This window comes from Colletes latitarsis, chromosome 4 (genome assembly GCF_051014445.1).
Source record: "Colletes latitarsis isolate SP2378_abdomen chromosome 4, iyColLati1, whole genome shotgun sequence".
NCBI classification, from domain to species: domain Eukaryota; kingdom Metazoa; phylum Arthropoda; class Insecta; order Hymenoptera; family Colletidae; genus Colletes; species Colletes latitarsis.
Genome location: NC_135137.1, coordinates 42,680,777 through 42,700,933, shown reverse-complemented (window position 1 = coordinate 42,700,933; position 20,157 = coordinate 42,680,777). Strand labels below are relative to the sequence as shown.

At 48.0% G+C, this 20,157-nt stretch overlaps 1 protein-coding gene across 3 annotated transcripts in view; it reads right to left on the bottom strand.

The window, feature by feature from the left end:
* Positions 1 to 20,157, bottom strand: part of Retn (retained) — an 88,393-nt gene that overhangs the window by 51,826 nt on the left and 16,410 nt on the right. Inside the window, exons 2-3 of one of the 3 annotated variants that reach the window (XM_076764020.1) lie at positions 3,608 to 3,811; positions 2,956 to 3,306 (exon numbers count right to left, since the gene is read on the bottom strand). In XM_076764020.1, coding sequence (XP_076620135.1) covers positions 2,956 to 3,306; positions 3,608 to 3,811 — 555 coding nt within the window. The remainder of the gene's footprint in view (positions 1 to 2,955; positions 3,307 to 3,607; positions 3,812 to 20,157) is intronic. The other 2 variants (XM_076764022.1, XM_076764021.1) reach the window with 2 other exon arrangements.

Here is a 20,157-nt window from a genome sequence, read left to right as displayed (position 1 = left end):
CCGATGAACGCATCCTACCTAGCAATTATAAAATATTCGATAAGTTCGTGCGTGTCGTGTAACGTATTCGTTTCTATGCAATTTTTCCGTACAACCACCTCTCGTATCGCAAGGACATCGAAACTCGAACGGCTTTGTTTCGCGAACGAGCAAAGAGAAACAATTCTCAGTATTATCGTTACTCCATATTCGCGTGCAACGATTTCTTCCTCCGATGCGCTCAATCTGATAGTTGGACAATTATGATGCTTCTCCCATCGTCGTTCTCCCATTACAGCTATCGAAACGCGTAACAACAATTATCAACGTATTTAACAGGATGCTCGTTACTCCCCTAGCGGATACGGAAATAATTGTACGACGAAGCGAAAAGAAAATTTCTGATGGTATAAATTTGCGCGACTCTGGTCGCGCGAGGGATGCCGAAGCCATCGACGGGAACAGCAGCGACAACGACGAGGACAGTATCGCGCGTTTCAGGCGCACGGACGCGTTTGCATAATGACAATGCATTTACATAATCACAGTGATAATACGGGGTGGGATCCAGAATACACGGAACCTGTATCCGAGTGTGCGGAGATGCACGCCAGCTCGCATACGCGTCGTAAGAACGCGAGCAGTTCGAACGTAACGAGGCCGTGTAGTATGAGGGCGCGAGAGAGTGCGTTAGTGGGTGTGCAGTTTACTCGTTGGAAGCACGCACAAACACAGATCTAACCCAGGACGGTGTAAAGAGTCGGCCGTACACACGTATATGGGAGCGAAATACCCGGCAATTTGCAGGTTTACGAGTTATTTCGCAATGGCTGCAAAGTATAGTGCTACAGTATTATACTGGCCGTGGTAGCCAGAGTGCACGGTCAGTGAACGGTGTTGCAAGGAGGGATGATGCGCGTCAGGATACGTGTAGGTGTACTTAGAATGCCTCGTACCATGAACGAAGGAACGAGCAGCGTCTTGCTACCCACTGGTAGCCACACGGTGGATGCACCACCGCTATTTTATTGAAACGCAGACTTTCGTCCTCGTTGCGAAACCGAGAGAGCCACAAGACATCCCCGGCCCGGTACCCTATTTCGAGAAAACAACCGTCGAGTCGTAAACTCCTCCAACGCCGAGTACACTTTCATTCCGACGCGTTAGCGTTTAGTTTTCCAACTGCGCGAAACGTCCCTTTGGATTCAATAACGCGGCGAATTCGAACGAAAGGTGCTAGAAATAGTTTTCTTTCAAACAGATATTGCGAAATACTTTCTGCTCGATCGATCCAAAGTTTGTCTCTTTTATTTGAAATAAATTCGAGTGTATCGTTTCCGTTCGCGACTTCGGTTACGCGGCAAAATTCGAGTAAATTGTTCGAATAGAGGGGAATCGCGATAAACACCGGTCGCGGGAACGTTGTTCGCCTTTATCGTAGCGAAATAATTTGCATTGTTCCATATTCCTATCATCGACCGATAAAACGCAGCGGCGGTGGTGGTGGCGGTAGCGGTGGCGGCGGCGACGGCCATCGGTTCGCTCGGACGAGAACCTTTCGAATCGATCTAGATAGAGGGGACGCGAGGTTATATTCGTTGCGTGAGATCGTGCCGCGCGCGAACGTCTGCTCGCGTCGAAAAACGGCCAAGATCTCGAGGAAGAGGGGAAGGAACCACCATCTCCGCGAAGAGGAAAGATTAAAGACCCGGCAAGTACGCCCCCACCGGAATGATGGATGCGATCCGTGAGACGCGGGCGCCGCTCTTCGAGTAGGTGGAGACTTCCATTTTCATTCCTATGCTCGTTCCTTCCTCTCTCTACCCTCGGTGTTTCGCGTTCACTCGCGTCTCTACGCTTTAATCAACGATGCGCCTCGCGCAGACTCGGCTCGTTTCTGACATCGAACCAGCAGACGTTGTCTGTCTCGCGACCGTGAACCGTTCCTCGGGCTCGAAAGGGGTCGGATCGAAACTCCGTATCTGCGGGAATCCGAGAGGAAATTGTTCTCGCAGGGGTCGAAAGGAGGAGGATCGGAGGATCGCCGCGAGAGAACCATGGAAGAAGAAAAAGTTTAAAGAAATCTGGACGACGCGTACACGTTTCGTGCGTCGTCGAACGAAGGCGGTTTGGTGTTTGTCGCAGGCGGCGAACAAGTATCGGCGAACCGTGCGCGCGGCCGCGCGCCCGCGCGCGAACAACAATCTAAATGGTAATCCAATACCACACCCTCTTTACAAAAACTGAAAACCATCGGTCGGTAGCGTGGACTCGGCTGACCGGACCGACAACTCTGGCAAAAATCTCCGTGCGAGCAAAAGGCACGACGAGACGGGAACAAAAAGCATTAACAAGGATGCGAGCGCGTCCGGCTAATTCTATAACTCTGTCCACCCCACCCACCCCCTCGACCCGTCAACCGTCTACGTTCCACCCTGCTTTCTATCCGCGTTACGCTACTTTACCGTCTTTCTCTCCCTTCTTTCTTTCCATCCTTTCACCCTTTCCCCTTTCTTTATTCCCCGCTTCTCACCCCCGTCTCCCTATTCTTTCACCCTCTCCGGGCCCGCGTTTCGTTTTTCTTGCACACCGTCGACGAACCCGGCGTTCGGGGACGGTCGGTCGAGTAATTATCTCCCGGTCGTGTAAAAATAATAATTAGCTCCCATCGTTGCATTAATTAAAGCCCCCACCACGCGGGAAAGCGTTCCCGCCACCTCTTCTTCCCGCGCGAGAACGTTCGCCGCCCATAATTACGCGTCCCTTATAGCACTAACCACTGTGTCCCGCAAAGGGCGACCGCTTTACACGCCCACGTCACTCGAGCGCACTCCTCGGCTCTAACCTAACCGCGAGACACGTTACAAACTCCGTCTTTCGAATACGCTTTCGTTTCGCGACGCTTATCCTATCGCACCGATACCCTGATAAAACCAAGCAACCAACATAGATGTGTACAGAGAGTTAGGTACTTGCCTGACGCACCTGTTTGAACTGCTCTTCGAAGCTCCAGCTGGTTTGCTGCTGGTGATTCGTTCCCGTCGAGTTGTTCTGCGAATGATTGCTGCCCTCCCGAGGTTCGCCGCCGTTCCGCGCGCTGCCCTGCGACGATTCGCTGGAATGCGAGCTCGCCGACGATGTCATTTGATTCCCAATACCACCGACGATGCCCGACTGCGGATGACTGTTCTGCGAGTGATGCTGTGGCGTTAAAAACGCGGCCGGCGGTGGAAACGAGAACGGCAGATTAAATCCGCCGCTGCCCATTGCCGCTTGAAGCGCCTCCAGACCACTTTTGTTGTTTAACGCGTCCACGTCGTTTTGCTGCTGACAAACCAACGGGTTCGTTTCGAAAATTATTCGCTTTTTCCGTAAGAGAATAGTCTTGTTACGCGAACGATCGACGGAATTAAGAAATCTATGAAAGAACCGCGGTTGCGACAGTCCCTCGCGGTTCGTTCTACTTTTTCCCTCTTTCCCGGACCAACGAACGTTTAATTTTCTTCCGATCGTACCCCCGTTTCTCTATCGACGCGGCGCGCGTTCCAACGTTTTTCTCGAGAAACGATTCCGCGACAAGAATTAAACGAACCGTTGAAAAAAGGCTGAAATCTCGTTTCTCACTGACCTCCATTTTAAGCTTGGCCAGAAAGTGCGGATGGTGCGTGCTCATCAGACTGTTCAAGTGCGTTAATGGAGTAGGTGTACCGGTCGGTACGGATGCATTGTCCGACGAAGAGTGTGTGTTACCCTGAAGTGGCTGCTGAGGTAACTCCTCCCCGCTCTCTTCATCCTGGAGGTCGGGATCCGACAAATCCTCCTCCTGATGCGACTGAAAACAGATCGACCGCTCTGGTTAGACTGGTTGTCACGACGGTCGTTCTCTGCGCGATAATGCCGGCCATTTACGACTTATTAATTTCGCCGCTCTCGATGCACGCGTGCAAATAATAACGAGCTGAATTTTCGATCGACCCTTTCTTCGCAGCGACGCGCGTGTCTCACGCGAGAATCGCCAAGACGCTCGAGCTACCAACTTTTCACGATGCCACCGAATTAATTTCATTCTTGATCCGTAAACCCGCCACGAATAGAAATTACGAGCCAAGATAATACGCGTACAAGCGTATTAAGTAATTAAGAATTTCTGTTCATGAATCTGTGTGAACGCATTTCATTATCGGCGACGAAAGAACTGTAAATCACATTTTAAGCCGTACGTGTGATAAAAATACAATTATTTTCGATTATTTCTAATCGTAGAAACAGGGATCTCGAAGTTTGCAAGGAATAGGCAATCGTTTATGTACCTTATTCCGTGTTCGAACGAGTTGGAAGAAACCCTGGGAACATCGATACGCGACATTGACGGTTCGGGTGCAGTCGCCTGGTTAAGGAGGGCAGATATTGAAACATTAAACATTAATTAGGAAAATGGCGAATGAGGCGCGTTATATACGACCAGATAGGCGCTATCGGGCAGCAGCATTATTATGCTACGGGTGTCATAAGTGTTTTACGGCTGTGGCCGTGTTGCACCGGTGCCGAGATAAAACTATACAAAGTGACACTGCTGTGAACGGAAATGGACGTCGTAAACGACGCGGAAAAAACGGATGTTTCGTCGTCTTCGTCGATAATCAATTCCGCCTTGTAATCGGCTCGCGCTTTATCGCGCAATACCTAGCCGAATAAGGACTATTATTCTTTAACCGATATCTACTTGGCGCGTTTTTTCCGCTCGTCGACTAGTTCCTTATCAACCCCAAGAATCGTTGGATAACAGCATAAAACAATTACCCTACAGTTTTCAAAGATTTTAGAGAAAAACTATTCAAGTTAACTATTAGAGAAAAATTAAAAACGCAGAAAAATACCGATTTCGTATTGAACCTTTCGAGACGCTAGATTTATTTAATTACTCTAAATGCGTATTGTCATTGGTTATGTCCCTGAATTTTTTCAGATTTTTTGGCGGGGTGTGCCGTAGTAGCAAAAATCAAAAACTAAAAATATACCCTTTAAAGGAAATGGCAGCGTCGATATCGCGTGGAAAAGGGTACCCTGGTAGCCGGTTATCAACATAAGGGTTAACACCATCCGTCGAGCCGCGAAAGTTGTTGCTTTGGCTTCGAAATCGGCGTTATCGCGAAGCCGACAATTGCTTTCTCACGATCGCAACGCAACACGTCATTAGTTATTACCACTTTCTACGGGTAGAGCGAACACAGCCGCACTGTGCCATATAAGGTACCTTCACCCTATATCTTAAAAACTATCGAGTATCTAGACCTAATATTTCACCTGTAATACGCTATCACCTTACAAAGACTCGATGAATGAAATCCAAGTCGGAAAGTCGGGGTTCTACCCTTGCAAGCCCACTTTTTCACTGGACCAAGGAAACAGAATTCGAGGGGCGTTCACCTAACCGGGCGAGTGTGCGCCTCCTTTATCTACGACGCGAACATGCAAATAGATCCATCGAATCCTCGAGTATATTCAAATGTCGCGGCGAGCGTCTACCTGAAAAGGGCGGACTTGGATAAATATATACCTATCGGATGCAGGTGCCACGCAGAGTGTACCGACTTTCCAATCGAAAATGGAATTCCGATCAAAGGGGGGAAGGAAGCAAAATGGATGCAAGGACACGGTCTCTGTCGGCGTTTTGAGCACGTGTGATAATATTGACCCTTCACGGTGGTCAACGGTGGACCGTTCACGGTAGATGGAATCCTAATCAAATACGAAACAAGCTCGTTTCCAAGTACAAAATTGTGGATATTCCTGCCCTTTCCGTCATTAAAACGGTGCAATCCCGAAAACGCGAACGATGCTCGTACGTTCAAAGGCTACAATTAATATTCAACCATCTCTCCTATCGTTGTCTCCGGGACGTGTATTTTACAGTCTTAAGAAAGCTTTCGGTCACATTTGTTGCATATTCAGCAAACTCCAGGAGCAGAACTGTCCCGACCTACATACGGGTCAGTGGACAGCGAATGCTTTGACGCGTCGTTTGATGTCTTTGTAATATAGTCAACGTCAAGAGTTTCTTTTTGATAAGACGACGTGAAAGTTTGTCGGAAAGGCAGGCACACGCCGAGGCTGACCGTTTCGCGAAAGATACGCGCGTAGAAAGTTTGGCCGGGAGAAAGAGACAAGCGCGAAAATGAATTACGACAGTTAATGGTCTCGCATCGGTATTCCTGACGCGCGTGCACGGGACTACAAATCACAGGATCGAAGAGGTCCCAGGATGCTCGCGGATGGTGTCATTACGATAATCATGGCAGAGGCGATCGGGGTGCTATTGTTTTAACTCGGACCGGTTGTTTACGCGTGGGCGTTCGAATCCTTGTCTAAGGACCGCCAGGGGAAACGGGTTTCCTTTCAAATATAGCGAATAGATGATTTTTCATTTCCGTTTCGTTCTTAATATAATATTTGCGCATAAAGTTTTAAATGGTGCGTTCCACTTTTCCCCAGTTCGTCTCTTGACGACGTATTTCGCGATGCCACGTTTCGACGAAAGTCCTCTCTTTAGGAGGAACAAACACGGTCGATTCGACGATTTATTCTCCGAGTTCCATCTCTCTTTCTCGTTCGCGATACGAGTTCGAGATGAACGGAATAAATCAATAGAGAACGCGGCGAGAGACCGAGCGGTCCTTGCTTAAGCTGTACCACCCAAAGCTTCAGGTAAAACTGTTACCCTGGGCAAACAAGTGGGCGCGGCCAGTTCCTCTGGAAGAAGAGAATCACTCCCACGTTTCTGTCACCGGGAATACCTGTAGGTGATTGTGTCCCTGCATAATTCGTAGGTTCGCCTACCGAAAACACGTTCCAGGCCACTCGTAGGCAGTTAATCGAATCACAAGAGCCCCATTCACACGCCGACCAACCGCTCTTTATTAGCCGCAACAAACAAACACCTGTACTCGGCGATGCATCCACCAAATTGCTTATTAAACGTTATCTTATTATTACGCGAATTCGAAAATAACTGGCTATTTATATATTTTCGTAAAAATTCTACAGGAATATCACGTCGAATAAAAATCTAAAAGTTCCAGGAGTATGTTTAGAGGTATAGAGGGTGTTCGGCCACCCCTGGGGAAAATTTTAATGCGGGATTCTAGAGGACAAAATAAGATGAAAATCAAGAATACCAATTTGTTGATGAAGGCTTCGTTAAACAGTTATTAACGTCTAAAGTTCCAACCGTACTGAATTTTTTTCTCGAAAATGCGCAAGATTTCGGGGGTATGTCTATTCATCAAAAATGTTTATAATTGACCCCTGCAACCAAAAATAATTTTTCCAGAATTATTTGAAATTTTTTAATTTAATTTGTTAATAACTTTTTAGTGAAGCCTCAGTCAAGAAATTGATATTCTTGATTTTCGCCTTATTTTGGCCTCTAGAATCTCCCATTAAAATTTTTCTCAGGGGTGGCCGAACACCCTGTATACACGTTTATTTCGGAGGTTGCGTCAAAATGGCCTATTTCAATAGAGACAGACTGCGACGTCCCTGCGAAATCGTCCCTCAGTCTCATGAAGACGTTTTAACGAGATTTAATATATCCTAGCCACGACAATAGCTAAATTTACCTGAGACCAGACCGCGATGCGTTATCCCTTACGAGCAGCGACAGATAACCGCGCGAGTCCGTTGTGATTTATTGCCACGCCGCCACTGTACGATTGTTTTATTGTTTATACCTTATAGTTTGCACGGTTCGCGGGTGTAACCGTGGCTTCGGTAACAAAGGCTCGCCCGACCGTGCGTTCATGCGTGCGCGTGCTTTTCTCGCGTACGAGCGCGTGTCCGCGTGTCCGCGTGTCCGCTCGCATCGTGGCTAGTAAATCATCGCCTAAACGCTCGAGACGCTGCAGACGGCGCCCGACGCTAAATTTCCTAATTATTGTCGCGACTCGTCGAGGACCCTCTACTTTTTCCATCGCTTTGTCTCTCTCTCTCTCTTTCTATCTATCTATCTATCTATCTATCTAGCATATTTAGGATCGTTCCCTTCTCTTGATTCATGGAAAATGAAAAATTATCGTCAACGATAAATTTACATTCAAACACAGGTGTGTTTGTACCAAAGGTAGTGTAATTAAAACTCGAGACCAGAATTTTCCGTTACGAAAACGAAGCTGGACGGTTCGTAAATCCGCGCGTCGAGAGAAACGCGACAACGAAGGTGGAAGATTTTAATTTTCTCGTCAGACACGGCGAATTAAATCCCGAGACATCTGTCGACTTATTGCGGTTTCGCAAGGTAACGGAAAATGGCGACAGAGAAGGAAAGGAAATACAATAGTGCGTGCGCGAAACAGGAGACGAAAAAATGACGCGGTTCGGCGAGCAAACAAAGATGAAAGAACAACCGGTGAAGCGTAGTCTGTTCGCTTTGCAGCAACGCGACGAGATTAAACGGAGGTTAAAGGCTCGAGAGCTAAAGGCTAGAGTCTCGCCACGAGGCTCGTGGGTGTCTTCGTGACGAAGTGCCGGGTGCAAGCCGGTGCACGGAGGGGGGTCGAAAAATGAAGAAACAGTACGATTCCGGGCGTATTACACGGACGATTAATTTGACTTCGCCTCGACTGTGCAAGCCGCTGTGAGATATATCGCACGGCTAGAACATAGCATCGCGCGATTTCTCGATTATTCAACGCGACCACCTCGATGATTTTCGCGATACAAATTATCCACCGTGGAAACGTACGTTTTTCAGACCCCGATACACCGTCTCGAATTTTCTTCCTATCTTGTAAATCCTACATAAACGAGTTTCTTTTACGATTCTGGGACGTAGAGAAGCGTCACTAAAATATGATATACGTAGTCAGAACTTCCTCTAGGCTGCTTCAAACCAATACAGATAATGTTCCACCCGCTTTATAATTAGAACCCTCATGAACGCGTTTCTCTGTGGGCCGAGGTATCTTTATGGAATATGGAAACGCGTTTTCGCTGCCCGTAATTTAAAACAGGCGTAAAATTTCCAAGTACGACGACGAGCAACGCGTTATCGTGAAACGTTATCAAAACTCATTTCGTCGGTAATGGAACGGACCTAGGTAGATTTTTTTATAGGAATAGTCTCGGTTCGCACCCGGTTCCATCGAAAAAGGTCGTCTCGATCGTGGGGGCGCCTTGCAAGAACCATTTTACCTACGCGACGTGGTCGTATAGAAAGAAGAGTAGAGGGAGCGCAACGATTTAATGAATGACCCGGCGTTCATCGACGCGCAATAAAAACGAAAGTTTAAGTATCTACACGAGTTCCGTTGGGACCCCCTGCGGTGCTCCCACGTAGAGATCACGGCTTCATCACCAGATCTCTTTCTCTCTCGTGAACGTACACGCATCGAGTACCCGTGTACTCGTGCGGTCGTGAAATAAATTCATAAGTGGCCGATGATAAACAGCTACGAATCGAAGTCGTTTTGGCAGATCGATCGATTTAGATTGAGAGATTACCCCTGCCGGTCACCGTCGTGCCAGGGACGAGGGAGGCCGGGGGAGGGGCTGATTTATCGACTCGGCCAGCGCTTTTGTCAGGTATATAAATTCATTGACCATCGGAATCGTCATCGCTGTAATCGCCTTTATTTATCAATATCGCCGGGAAGGCGCATCGATCAGAACTGTCTATTTAGGTGAAGCTTCCTACGGGACACCTCATCGAGGAACATCGCCGTGATACCTGCACGCAGAACCGATCCACCGGAATTCGTCGAAAACGCGACTCCGCCGATCGTTTGCGGACATTTGAGTGACTCGGTTTTCAAACGGCCACGATTATTCCCTCCAACTAACTAAACGGACTACGATCCCCGCCTTCTGCGAGTACCAGAGTCCCGTTCCACGTGTTTGCCAGATTCGAGATCTCGAACCTCTTACGGCAGCCATCAGAATTATTTTTATCAATCTGCTCTCTTATGTAACCCCCCGCGCCCTTGGCAGGGGGCAGTTCCAAAAGAAGCAAACTTCTACCTACGAACGAACGGAGCAGGACACTCGATAGCTAGCTCGACGATACCAAAAATAAGCGTTCAACGTTCAGCGCGTTAAATAAACACCGATTGACGCGTTGAACGATCGCGCGACACCCATAGATCAAACCACGACTAGCACCAACCGGAAACAACGCCTGACGCAACCCAACGCGCTTCGCATCTTTCTGTCATCGAACTCCCTATACCTTTACAAATTTTTGCTTTGCTTTACAATCGGACGACGGACATGCTGCGTTATTTATTCAAACAGAACACGCGGTGGAAGTTACCTCCGTCTCTCGTAATTGTCGCAAGGTCGATTCTCGCGACTCCGTTCGTAAAAACCCTTAAAACAAGATTCTCCGGTGGACCGTAGGCCTACGATGTATTACTTTTCGCCTCCTTGTGTTTTCCGTGGGTCGTTTTTGCGTTTCGAAGATACGGTACATAAATCGTAGCTCCTCTAACGTTCGAGCAACGTGTCAGAACTCCTGCTGCGTTGTCGAACTTCTAGGCTGCATGTTCCTAGTTTCTCGTCTATCAGCGTCGTGTTTCCGTTTCCGTGGTTGACATCGTTCACGGTTCATCGTCGGTTCTGACCACGTCGGGATTACCACATGTGGCTCCCATTGCTAATTTTAATATCAAGCTTTAAGCATTATTATTTGCTAGAATCACATTTCTTCAAGCTACCACTACCAAGCTAAAGTGACGGATTGCATTTTTTAATAAGATGAAACAGTTGTTATATTACTTTATTTTTTCCTTTTAAATGTTTTAACTACTAATTACCTGCCTAATGGATATCCAAACAAACCAAGACCAAAATTATTGTGTACTTTTCAATGTACGACACGTTTCGTTTAAAGAATAGACGACTTTAAAATAGTTTTTACCGTTATAAAATAATTGTACGTTTGCAACCCGTGTCACGCCAGCAAAGTGCAAATTATCCCGCAGGCCAAAATGAGTTTGACACGCTTGCTCTGCAGTCTTCGAGTATTCGTGTGTCCGAATATTTATGACGATGATTATGTATCGTTGCTTTTCGAGTTTTGTCTTGTTTACGTTTTCTACACGTTGTTAAATTATATCGTATACGCGAGGGTTATACGCGTTGGAGGTTCCTTTCGCCATTTGGAGCTATCTCTATTTCTAACGAGGACCTCCAGCCCGCGATTAATTGGGAGTTTCGAGGTTTGAACGGCGTTCGATCGAAAGTTGGGGCTGCGAATAACCAATCCGGCAGAATGTTAGCCGATTTGTTCGAGCAGAGGCGTCGCGTCGTATCCAGAGCATTCGGAGTCGCGAGAAAAGCTGTCTCCCGATCGGCGGCACGTCAGGGGGAGAGCTTATACGGTATCCCAGGCTCCGAGGGCGGTCCGCAAGATCAAGTTCGGGGAAAAGGGTCCCCATCGCGCGAGCCATATTTATAACCGTGGCGCATTTCGTGTAAAGTAAATCGGAGACGCGGTGGAAAGACGGACGGACGATGGCTGCTCCGCCAGATTTAATTAATGACCCGCCGAGTTTGATCTGCCGCTACAAAGACCGAAGGCAAGAGCCCGATATCTCTTTCTCCTTTTCCCTCTTGTTCAGCCCTCCTCCTGCCCGCTGATCTCGGCCGCCAAGCTCGTCGTAAGAGCGAGCAGGAGACCCGAGAGCAACGTTTATTTCGGTCTTGGAGCGAGCATACGCGAGAAAGGGCGGCCTCGACTCCTTCCGTCTCTCTTATTGTTGTTCGGGAGCGCCACGACCACCGCGTCTCGCTCTCGCCCTGCCTTTCGACCCTTTTACCGTTTTATTACGCCGGGACCCCGCGCGAAACGCCGAACGCCGAACGCCGAACGCCGACCGACAAATTGCGCGACCGAAACTCGACTCTCGTTCAGTCCGGACTATTTTACCCCACACAGAGTATCGACAACATTGTAAAACAATTCCCGATCGTGGGCGACTTCTCTCAACGCCGACCGGTCGCTTCTATTCGCGGCCAAACGAATCGAGAGTGACTCGGAGACTATTGAGAGTTATAGCGATTTTGGGTCTCTACCCCTTGGCATGGAGCGATCAGGGGGTGGATCAAACGATATTTAATTAAAGTATAGAGCCCAAAGAGCCTCGATACACCAACGCGACGAGGCGAGGTAACGCTCGCCCGGTGTCGTATACATATATGTATAGTTATTTCGAACTTGACCCACATTCCCGCCTTCCTCGAGAACACACGCTTTGACGGATAGCGACTCAGTCAACCCGGCGGACGTTCGCCTTTTATTTTCACCGTCGGCGGAGGTGCCGAAAGAAGCAGATTGATCGATCAGGGTCGACGAGTGCGCGAGACGCGTCTTTATTTCGTACGAAATTTCTACGGGACTGACCAACGGTACGCGTAAGATTTATTTCTGTACCGCAATCGCGTGTAAACGCGCGAGTGATTTACGCGGAGGTGCAAGAAACGACCAACGAATCGAATCGTCCAACGTTCGCGAGATCGCGATCGTACCATCGCAACTGTTACGCGCATCAAACTCTCATCAAAACTTTGCAACTTTATCCGCTTAAACCCACACCGTTCGATCCAGTCTATTCATTCCAATTTCGAGACATCCGCTAGTACAACTTTATTGGCGTTTGTACGTCAATATTCGACGCTCGACGAGTTTACGATGGCAGACGTTCCGAAGATTGAACCGTACGTCGTGCGAGCAAAAGACGCCGGAGCGAGGCAATAATTGTCATCTAAATCCAAAAGGCACGTTCATGCGAATTCCGCGGATGGAAGAGCGCGACGAGAACGCGAGTTTCTAGGGGGCGGGTGTGACGCGTTGGACGCCGAGGGGGAGGGTGGGTATAGAGCAATATTAATAGCGTGGGTGGTGGCGGAGCGTCGTGAGGAGATATTGTTAGAACTTGGGGGCTGCGTTACGCGGTCCAGCGGGGAGCTCCTTGCTAATGGGGTTTTAATGACGGCCAGCTGTCCGTCCGTCACACACTTTTAGACAACTATTCGGTATTTCTGTATCGCCATCTCTCGATCCGATTTCTCGACCGGCGACTCGAAAGATCGCGCGTGCTAGCTTCCCACGCAAGCCTCGGTCGATGTAACAGAGGAGAAATCCGGAACCCCGCCCTTTAACCCTCTGCGGCTCGACATCGAGCTGGACTCGATCTTGTATAGAGCGATTCTCTAGCCAGTATCCCAGCAGCTGAATAGAAACTCCAAAAATGATTCCGAAGGAACGATCCATCGAGTCTTGTCGATTTCAGCGACCACGTGCACCTACAAAAGGGTGGCGCGGCTCACAGGAAAGCGGCAGACCACGGTGCAATTTTATGGTCCATCAACCCATCCGGCTGAATGACTCGCGACGTGGAATATTAACCGCGGCTTCGACCAGTCGCGGTACAAATTGAGTCAGGTAGATTCCAAGTAAGATGAAAATTGAGAATTGAGATTAGTATTATCGTAATTTAGTTAGCAAAAAAGTACGCCGTAATCGATTCCACATAATGGAGTAAACTGCACTGCAACGCGACTTTCGTTTCCAACGATCGATCGAGCTTGAACAAAGTTGCCTGCGTAGACCTTGAAAATTTTCGAGAATCCTCGAGACCCCTGACTACCTGAAAGACTAATTACGCTTGACCCAACAACGGTCCGAAGTATGCTCAAACGATGACTCACGTCCAGTGGATTCCCGGTTCCTTATAACACCGAAGCTTTCCATCGATGTTTCCATCGGTTTATCGAGGAATCGCGATTGGAGTGTTGTTTGTTTTAGCGATGAACGTCTCCGGAAAGGCCGGAAAGAAGGTCGGGAGAATGGAAAATATAAGATTTCCCGAAGTATGCATGGAATGTCCATTAGAGCGAAATCGTCGGACCATCCTGCACCCTTGTCTTATCTTGTCCAGGTCGTTCGCATATATCACGAATCGTCGATTAAGATGGCGACGGGAAAAGCTGTACACGCCCTATAGAGACATCGTGAATTCTGTTTTATCTCGGAATGCGTTCACGTAGCGTCAAACAATTTTCTCCCGGTCGCGAAAGGTGCCGGAATAAATGGTCCCGCACGCTCTAAGGGAGTACTCTGGATTAAAACTCATATAATTTCAGGTGTTTCCGCTTGCAAAAAACAACTGCGAACGCTCGGGATATGTGCGTAGAGCTTCGATATAAAACAGTCTAGGGTTTAAGAGGAAAAAACACACGGATTTACGACGAAAGTACGGCAAAGTAGAGAATTAAGGTTCGATTCGTTAGCGCTTTGGGCGAACGTCTTGTAGAGACTGTCCTACGGTTCGAATAAACGGGAAATCCCGAAAATCTATTGTCAACGAACCGGGAGGCCACCATCTGTCGACCACATGATCGACTCTCTCGCTCGCTCTTCGCATCCCTCGCCCTACCTCCTCGGTCCTAATCCCCGATTTTCCTTCCGCGAAAGCGTCTGTCTTAGACCATAACCTAGAATAACCGAGATGCTTGTGGTCTCTTCTTAGTCGGCACTCGTAAGAATGGAACGAATCGGTGGAAAGCCGTTCGAGGAATTCGACGAGCTCGGTACCGCGAACCGCCCTCGGATTTGCCCATTGTTTTTCGAGGCTCCGACGAATCGCGCGTACTCACGTTCCTCGGAACCTTTTGTTTCCTCGATCGACAAATATTTGCCCTATCTCCCTTTCATACGATGCACCACCACGTAACAGCCTCTACGATACTGTTGTTGCTTTCCACCCGAAATCAGCGCGTAATGCTTCCTCTGCACCACTTAAGAAAATTAAATACGAAATAAAGATACGTTTAACATTGATACGCCGCGGTGGCCAAACTGGACGCGTAATCTGCGCATTTATCATCGGCACGAAAATAAAATAAAAACTCTGTCGGACGAAAAGTAAGATCGATTGCCGCGCCGACCCCGAGACGACGACCAAGACAACGCGCGTTCTGAAATCATGCCAACGACATCGGATATCAGAGGAATTTTTAACGAACACCCACGAGGCCTATATTCATCGCTCTTCCTTTCTTCTCGAAGGGAACGAAGAAATCGAGGCTACTCTGGTTCGTTGAAGCTCGACCGTCTCTCCGGAGTTTCTGCTCCTAATTTCTCGGATTCCGAAACGTACAAATTGGAACGAGATGCTAATTCGACGGGTGAAAAAAAGCATCGAGTAGAAATCAGATTGATTTCTCTCTCGAGGATAGAAACCGAAAGCGTTGCGAGGAAGGACCGGTTGTTCGGCCTTAAGTGTTCCCGATGTAATTTTTCCTAGTTATCAGCGGCACACTCTCAGATAAGAGGAACACCGTCGACAAGCAACATTTTCCACTTGACTCGCCGGAAAACATTCTAGAAGCAGCCGGCAGAGATCACCACCCCTGCGCTATTTCTCTTTCCACGATAGATGCGTATTAGTGACTCGGTCGAACCGAAAGACAAGCTCGAAAGACGCAAACGGGAACAGATGAACAATATATTGCGTCAATTTTTAAGAGTTTAGAGAATAGAGACAGAGAAAAGAGATGCACGAACCTTCGCCATTTTTTCTGCACCCCTAATGACGGTAAAGAATGCAGGGGTTACTTTAAAGTGCTGTAATTTGGCGTAAAAAAAACCATAGCGGCTTGACTTTTTTGCCAAATTAAAGAGGAAGGTTCGAACTTTACGACACCGTAAACGACATGTTAGGAAAAACTTTTTTCAAGTCCATAGAGGGCGTTAAACCTTTTGTTAAACTGAAAATCGAAATATCGGTCCAACGATACCGTGGATGCGTCCAAAGTTTATTTGTCGACAACTTTATCGCAACGATCGTTTGGACGAATTTTTCGAGCAGAACCAGAGCACGGGAAGATACCAGATGCTCGTGGAAAGAAATAACCTTGACCTTGGACCGCCGAGAGATTTAGAAGAGAAGCGCGTGCCCGCTGCACGTGTTTCGAACGTTCTGAAATCGTTATGCGCTTTTCCCGGCTGTTATTCGATCGTTGTATCTTCGCGAGGAAAAAGCAAAAAGAGCGTAAAATTCTCGAAGCGATTACATATGTATGGTCGATGGAAGGGTTGGAATCTCGAATGGCGGACGACTCTCAATACGATTCCAAAACAACGAGTGGGTTTCCGTTTCTTTTGATCGCCGATCGCCTCGATGGCAGATGGACGGCTTGAAATTCCTCGCCTTCGATTTCTTGGAATACGTGTCTGAATAAGATGGACACTTTGAGGCAGAATACTCGACCGCGCGCAATTTACGACGCGACAGAACATCGCAGTATCTCTCGCGGTCGATCGCGGAAGTTGCACAAGCCCTCGGACAGCAATAAATACAATTTAACGAGTTTAACGCTTCCGCCGCGCAACGGGGCCATCGTTGCAACATTTCTAATAATTTCACCTTGATTTCTCTCTCTCTCTCTCTCTGACTTTATCGTTAACGTATAGTTTGAAAACTTTCTGGACAAGAAGCTTTTGGGAACGAGACGTTAATTAATTTCGACACGTTCAGATGTCGCGATCGTATAGGTTTCGTTTCGACGAATCGAAACATATTCGTGGTTGTAGAAGCCTGTCGATCGCTTACAAAAGTGTTTGGGAGCTAGAATATCGAACGACTAAATACGTACTCGCGGCGAATCGAAAATCGAGGAGGGCAGGGTGCGAAATGGTTAGCGTGATCCAAGGTTACCGCGAAGAAACAAGGGGAGAGGACCGAGAAAGAGACGAAGGGACGATGCGACGACGATGACGATAGCCGATCGCGTGTCAGGGCCGAAAGAACGGGAGCCGACAGTGGCTCTTTTGGCTCCTTGAATGAATAATCGCTCCGTGATTACCCGCTCGGATACACACGGAAATCCAGCGAGGGCTGAAATTACGCCTCCGCGTAACCGTTTATTTAACGTTAATTTAATGATACACGAGCGCCCCGACAAAACGACCATTTCGCGCGGGACTAGCCTCCTTCCGTTCGTAGGAGGGTCTCCTCGATGCCGTGGAATTTTCGGTAGAATCGCCTCGAGCTGAACCTAGGACCAACGGTCCTAGATGCCACACGAAACGACTAAAACTGAAACGATCCGATACACCTGGAAACCCGAAAAAATTCGATAACGTTTGCTGGATCTCGTCGCGAGCGGATGTTGGGCGTCGATAGAGTGAAAAATGAAACGCGCTCGAGCAATTAGGTACGACGATTACCAGCGAGGGTTATATTGTAGTTCGCGCGTCGCGGCTCTCATCGCGATTTTCGAGAGACAAATGCGCCGTTTAAGACATGGTTCGATAAAAGACGGCCGTTTCGAGAGATCGCATCGGGCGTGACGGCCTCAGGCACCACGAACGAGACAGTCGAACGAAATGGAGAGAAAAAAAAGTAAAAGAAAGAGCGCGGAGGGCCGCTGCACAACCTGGACAGCAAACTCGCCGCGTTCGAGGCTTTTCGACTAACGCAATAAAGCTGCGCGCGATAATATTGCGAATAATAAATATCGGGATGTAAATCCGTTGGCAAAGGTAACGTCGGGCATAAATCAACGGCGGCGGTGAGGCGAGAGGGCGACGCGGGCCGGTCGGTCGGTCGCGTCCGTCCATCCGTTTTGTACCCTCGTAGAATCGCGTCGTAAACTCGTCAAACTCGCCTCGCGAAATAGCATTAACTACCGGGATAATACAATCGTCGTTCGTGTATATGCGGACGCGAACGGGGCTGGAAGGAGATCGCGCTGATCCGCAGTTCGCCCGGGGGGGGGGGGGGGGGGGGGGCGAAAAACGCCCAGTCCTCCAAACGCTGACCAAAACACTCTTGCCAAACCCATTCAAACGATCCAGCTCTATCGAATTCAGTTCGATTTATCTAGCTATAATAGGCAAGCTTACGATCATTCATTTCATCAAAAATTCTATAGATAAGCCTCAACTTCGCAAATTCGAATCTTCTTCGTAAATTCTAATTTAGCAAATTGTTCCCTGGACTCGTGACTCTTGGATCGAGGGATCGATCGTTTCTCGAAGGGAAATAAGCAAGCTGCGGGCTGAAACTACTTGTTGCGCGAGAAATTTGACCCGCTACCGAGAAGAATCTTACTAGATTACAGGTATCCCCCTTCGACAAAAAACGCTAATTAATCCAATTATCGGGGACGCTGTAACCTAAACACGAGATCAAACACGATCCTTGTGTGGGTTATTATACAGATTATTCGCTACCAACGTTTCAGGAACATCTGCAGTCACGCAATGTCCCGATAAAATTCGTGGAATAACTTTATACGGCTCTTTAACCTTGCTCTCGTCTCGTGAGAGCGGTTCATCGCGGATCGAATATCAAATATGCCTCAAAGTAACGAGAGGAACATTGTATCACACGCGAGGTATACGAGTAGACCTTATACCTTATGGACTGAAAGTGGCCGAATCCGACTGCCATACTGACCTATACTGATAGGTGCCTAAATTTTCGGCGAAAAGAAATTTTTTCAAATCGTTCTGGAAAAATTATTTTCAGTCGCGGGGATCAATTACAATTAGTTTCGGTGAATAGACATACCCCCGAAATCCTATGGACTTTTGAGAAAAAAATTCTTTATCGAAAATACTCGACGATACTGAAATTCGCATATCCAGGCGATCGCTCGACTCGCAATTCTTTAAGCCCTTGCAGTAATTTGAAACGAATCATAAATGGTTTATAAATGTTGTACAAAAGCAGACGTATATCGTCCAAGGACGAAGGCGGTTCGGCTTTCGCAAACGTTTTCAAACTTTTAACGCTCGCGATGCATTGGTTTCGACACACCATCGATGGCGAAACTTTGAAACAAACGATGCAATGCGTTAGAGAGATCGACTGGGTTTTTGTACCTACATTCAGCGACACCAATTTCAACGCCACGGACAATTATAAGCGAACTGTAACGATCCAATAGCACAATCGCCACTAAAACTTGCTGTTTGCGTTACGCCAAAGATACGAGTGAGTTTTATTTTTCTCCATCTGGTTCGTCCATACCTATAAAATCCGAGTGGCTTGGAAAAACTGATTTCGTTGGTCCCGCGTTGAAAAAGAATTAGTTCGAACGTGTCCAAGGAAACAGGACACCGTGCATAAATCGCGGGGTTGCAACGCGTTGAATCAGTGTTATGGGGCTGCTACCGAGGTGGTCCTCCCGGTCCGTCGAGCTTAGCAGCGGCTTCGCGAAGACCGCGTAAAGGCGTGTTTATAATAAAGTACGCCAGAGCGGTCGTTGCGAGACCGTAAACTATGTTTCGTTCGAAGCCACGCGGAGATATGTGAGAAAGCGAGAGAGAGGTGACATATTGGCCTGTAAAAGCTTCCAGGGTGCTGTTGACGTTGCCATGTCAAACACCGAGCGCGTAACCGTATTTACGTGGATAGAACGCCGGGACAAACCGGCCGCTGCTATTTTAACGACGAAAGTATTCGGGGAGAAGTAATTGAGAGGGGACTAACTCTACCGGAGATACGAGTGACGTTTTTCCAAACATTAAACGGCTCCTCGTTCGCGTTTAATTTGCGAGCCACGAAACAAACGACTCTTGAACGAATATTTTCGTTAAAATCTACCTTGGCGAAGCAGATTCGAACAAAGATAAAATATTGCTCGATTCGGGGCGAACGTCGAAACGTGGATCGACGCCACGTAATCTCAAAGCGGTGCAGTCACGAACCGATCCGCGCAAACAGTCGGCGGCACGCAATTCGACAAATAAATGGGACCGTTAGAGAATTACGTGCGCGACACGATGGATTTCAATTACGAGTCCGATCGGCCGGCGCTCGCTAATGAAATTCGAAGAAACGCGTTTTCACGACTGGACGTCGATTACGGTGGCATTCGGACGTGTGTACACAGCTAGCGTCCACCAAATAGCCCGCGGTTTTAATGAAGATAAAACGCTCTCTGTTTGCGAGCGAGCGTTAATTGCGTATCGTCGCCAAGAATTCTTCGCCCGGACCAAAGACCGTCGTAAATCTGGTAGATCGCGCCATTAAATTAAACAGTTTACTGTCCAGATCTTCGCGACGACTCAATACGAAGGATGTTACGGGGCGGTTTGCGAGCGAGGAGTTTCCCGTTCGATCCGATTTCGATTCTCGGCGACTCGTGCCAAGTGCTTTCGTAGCCGCG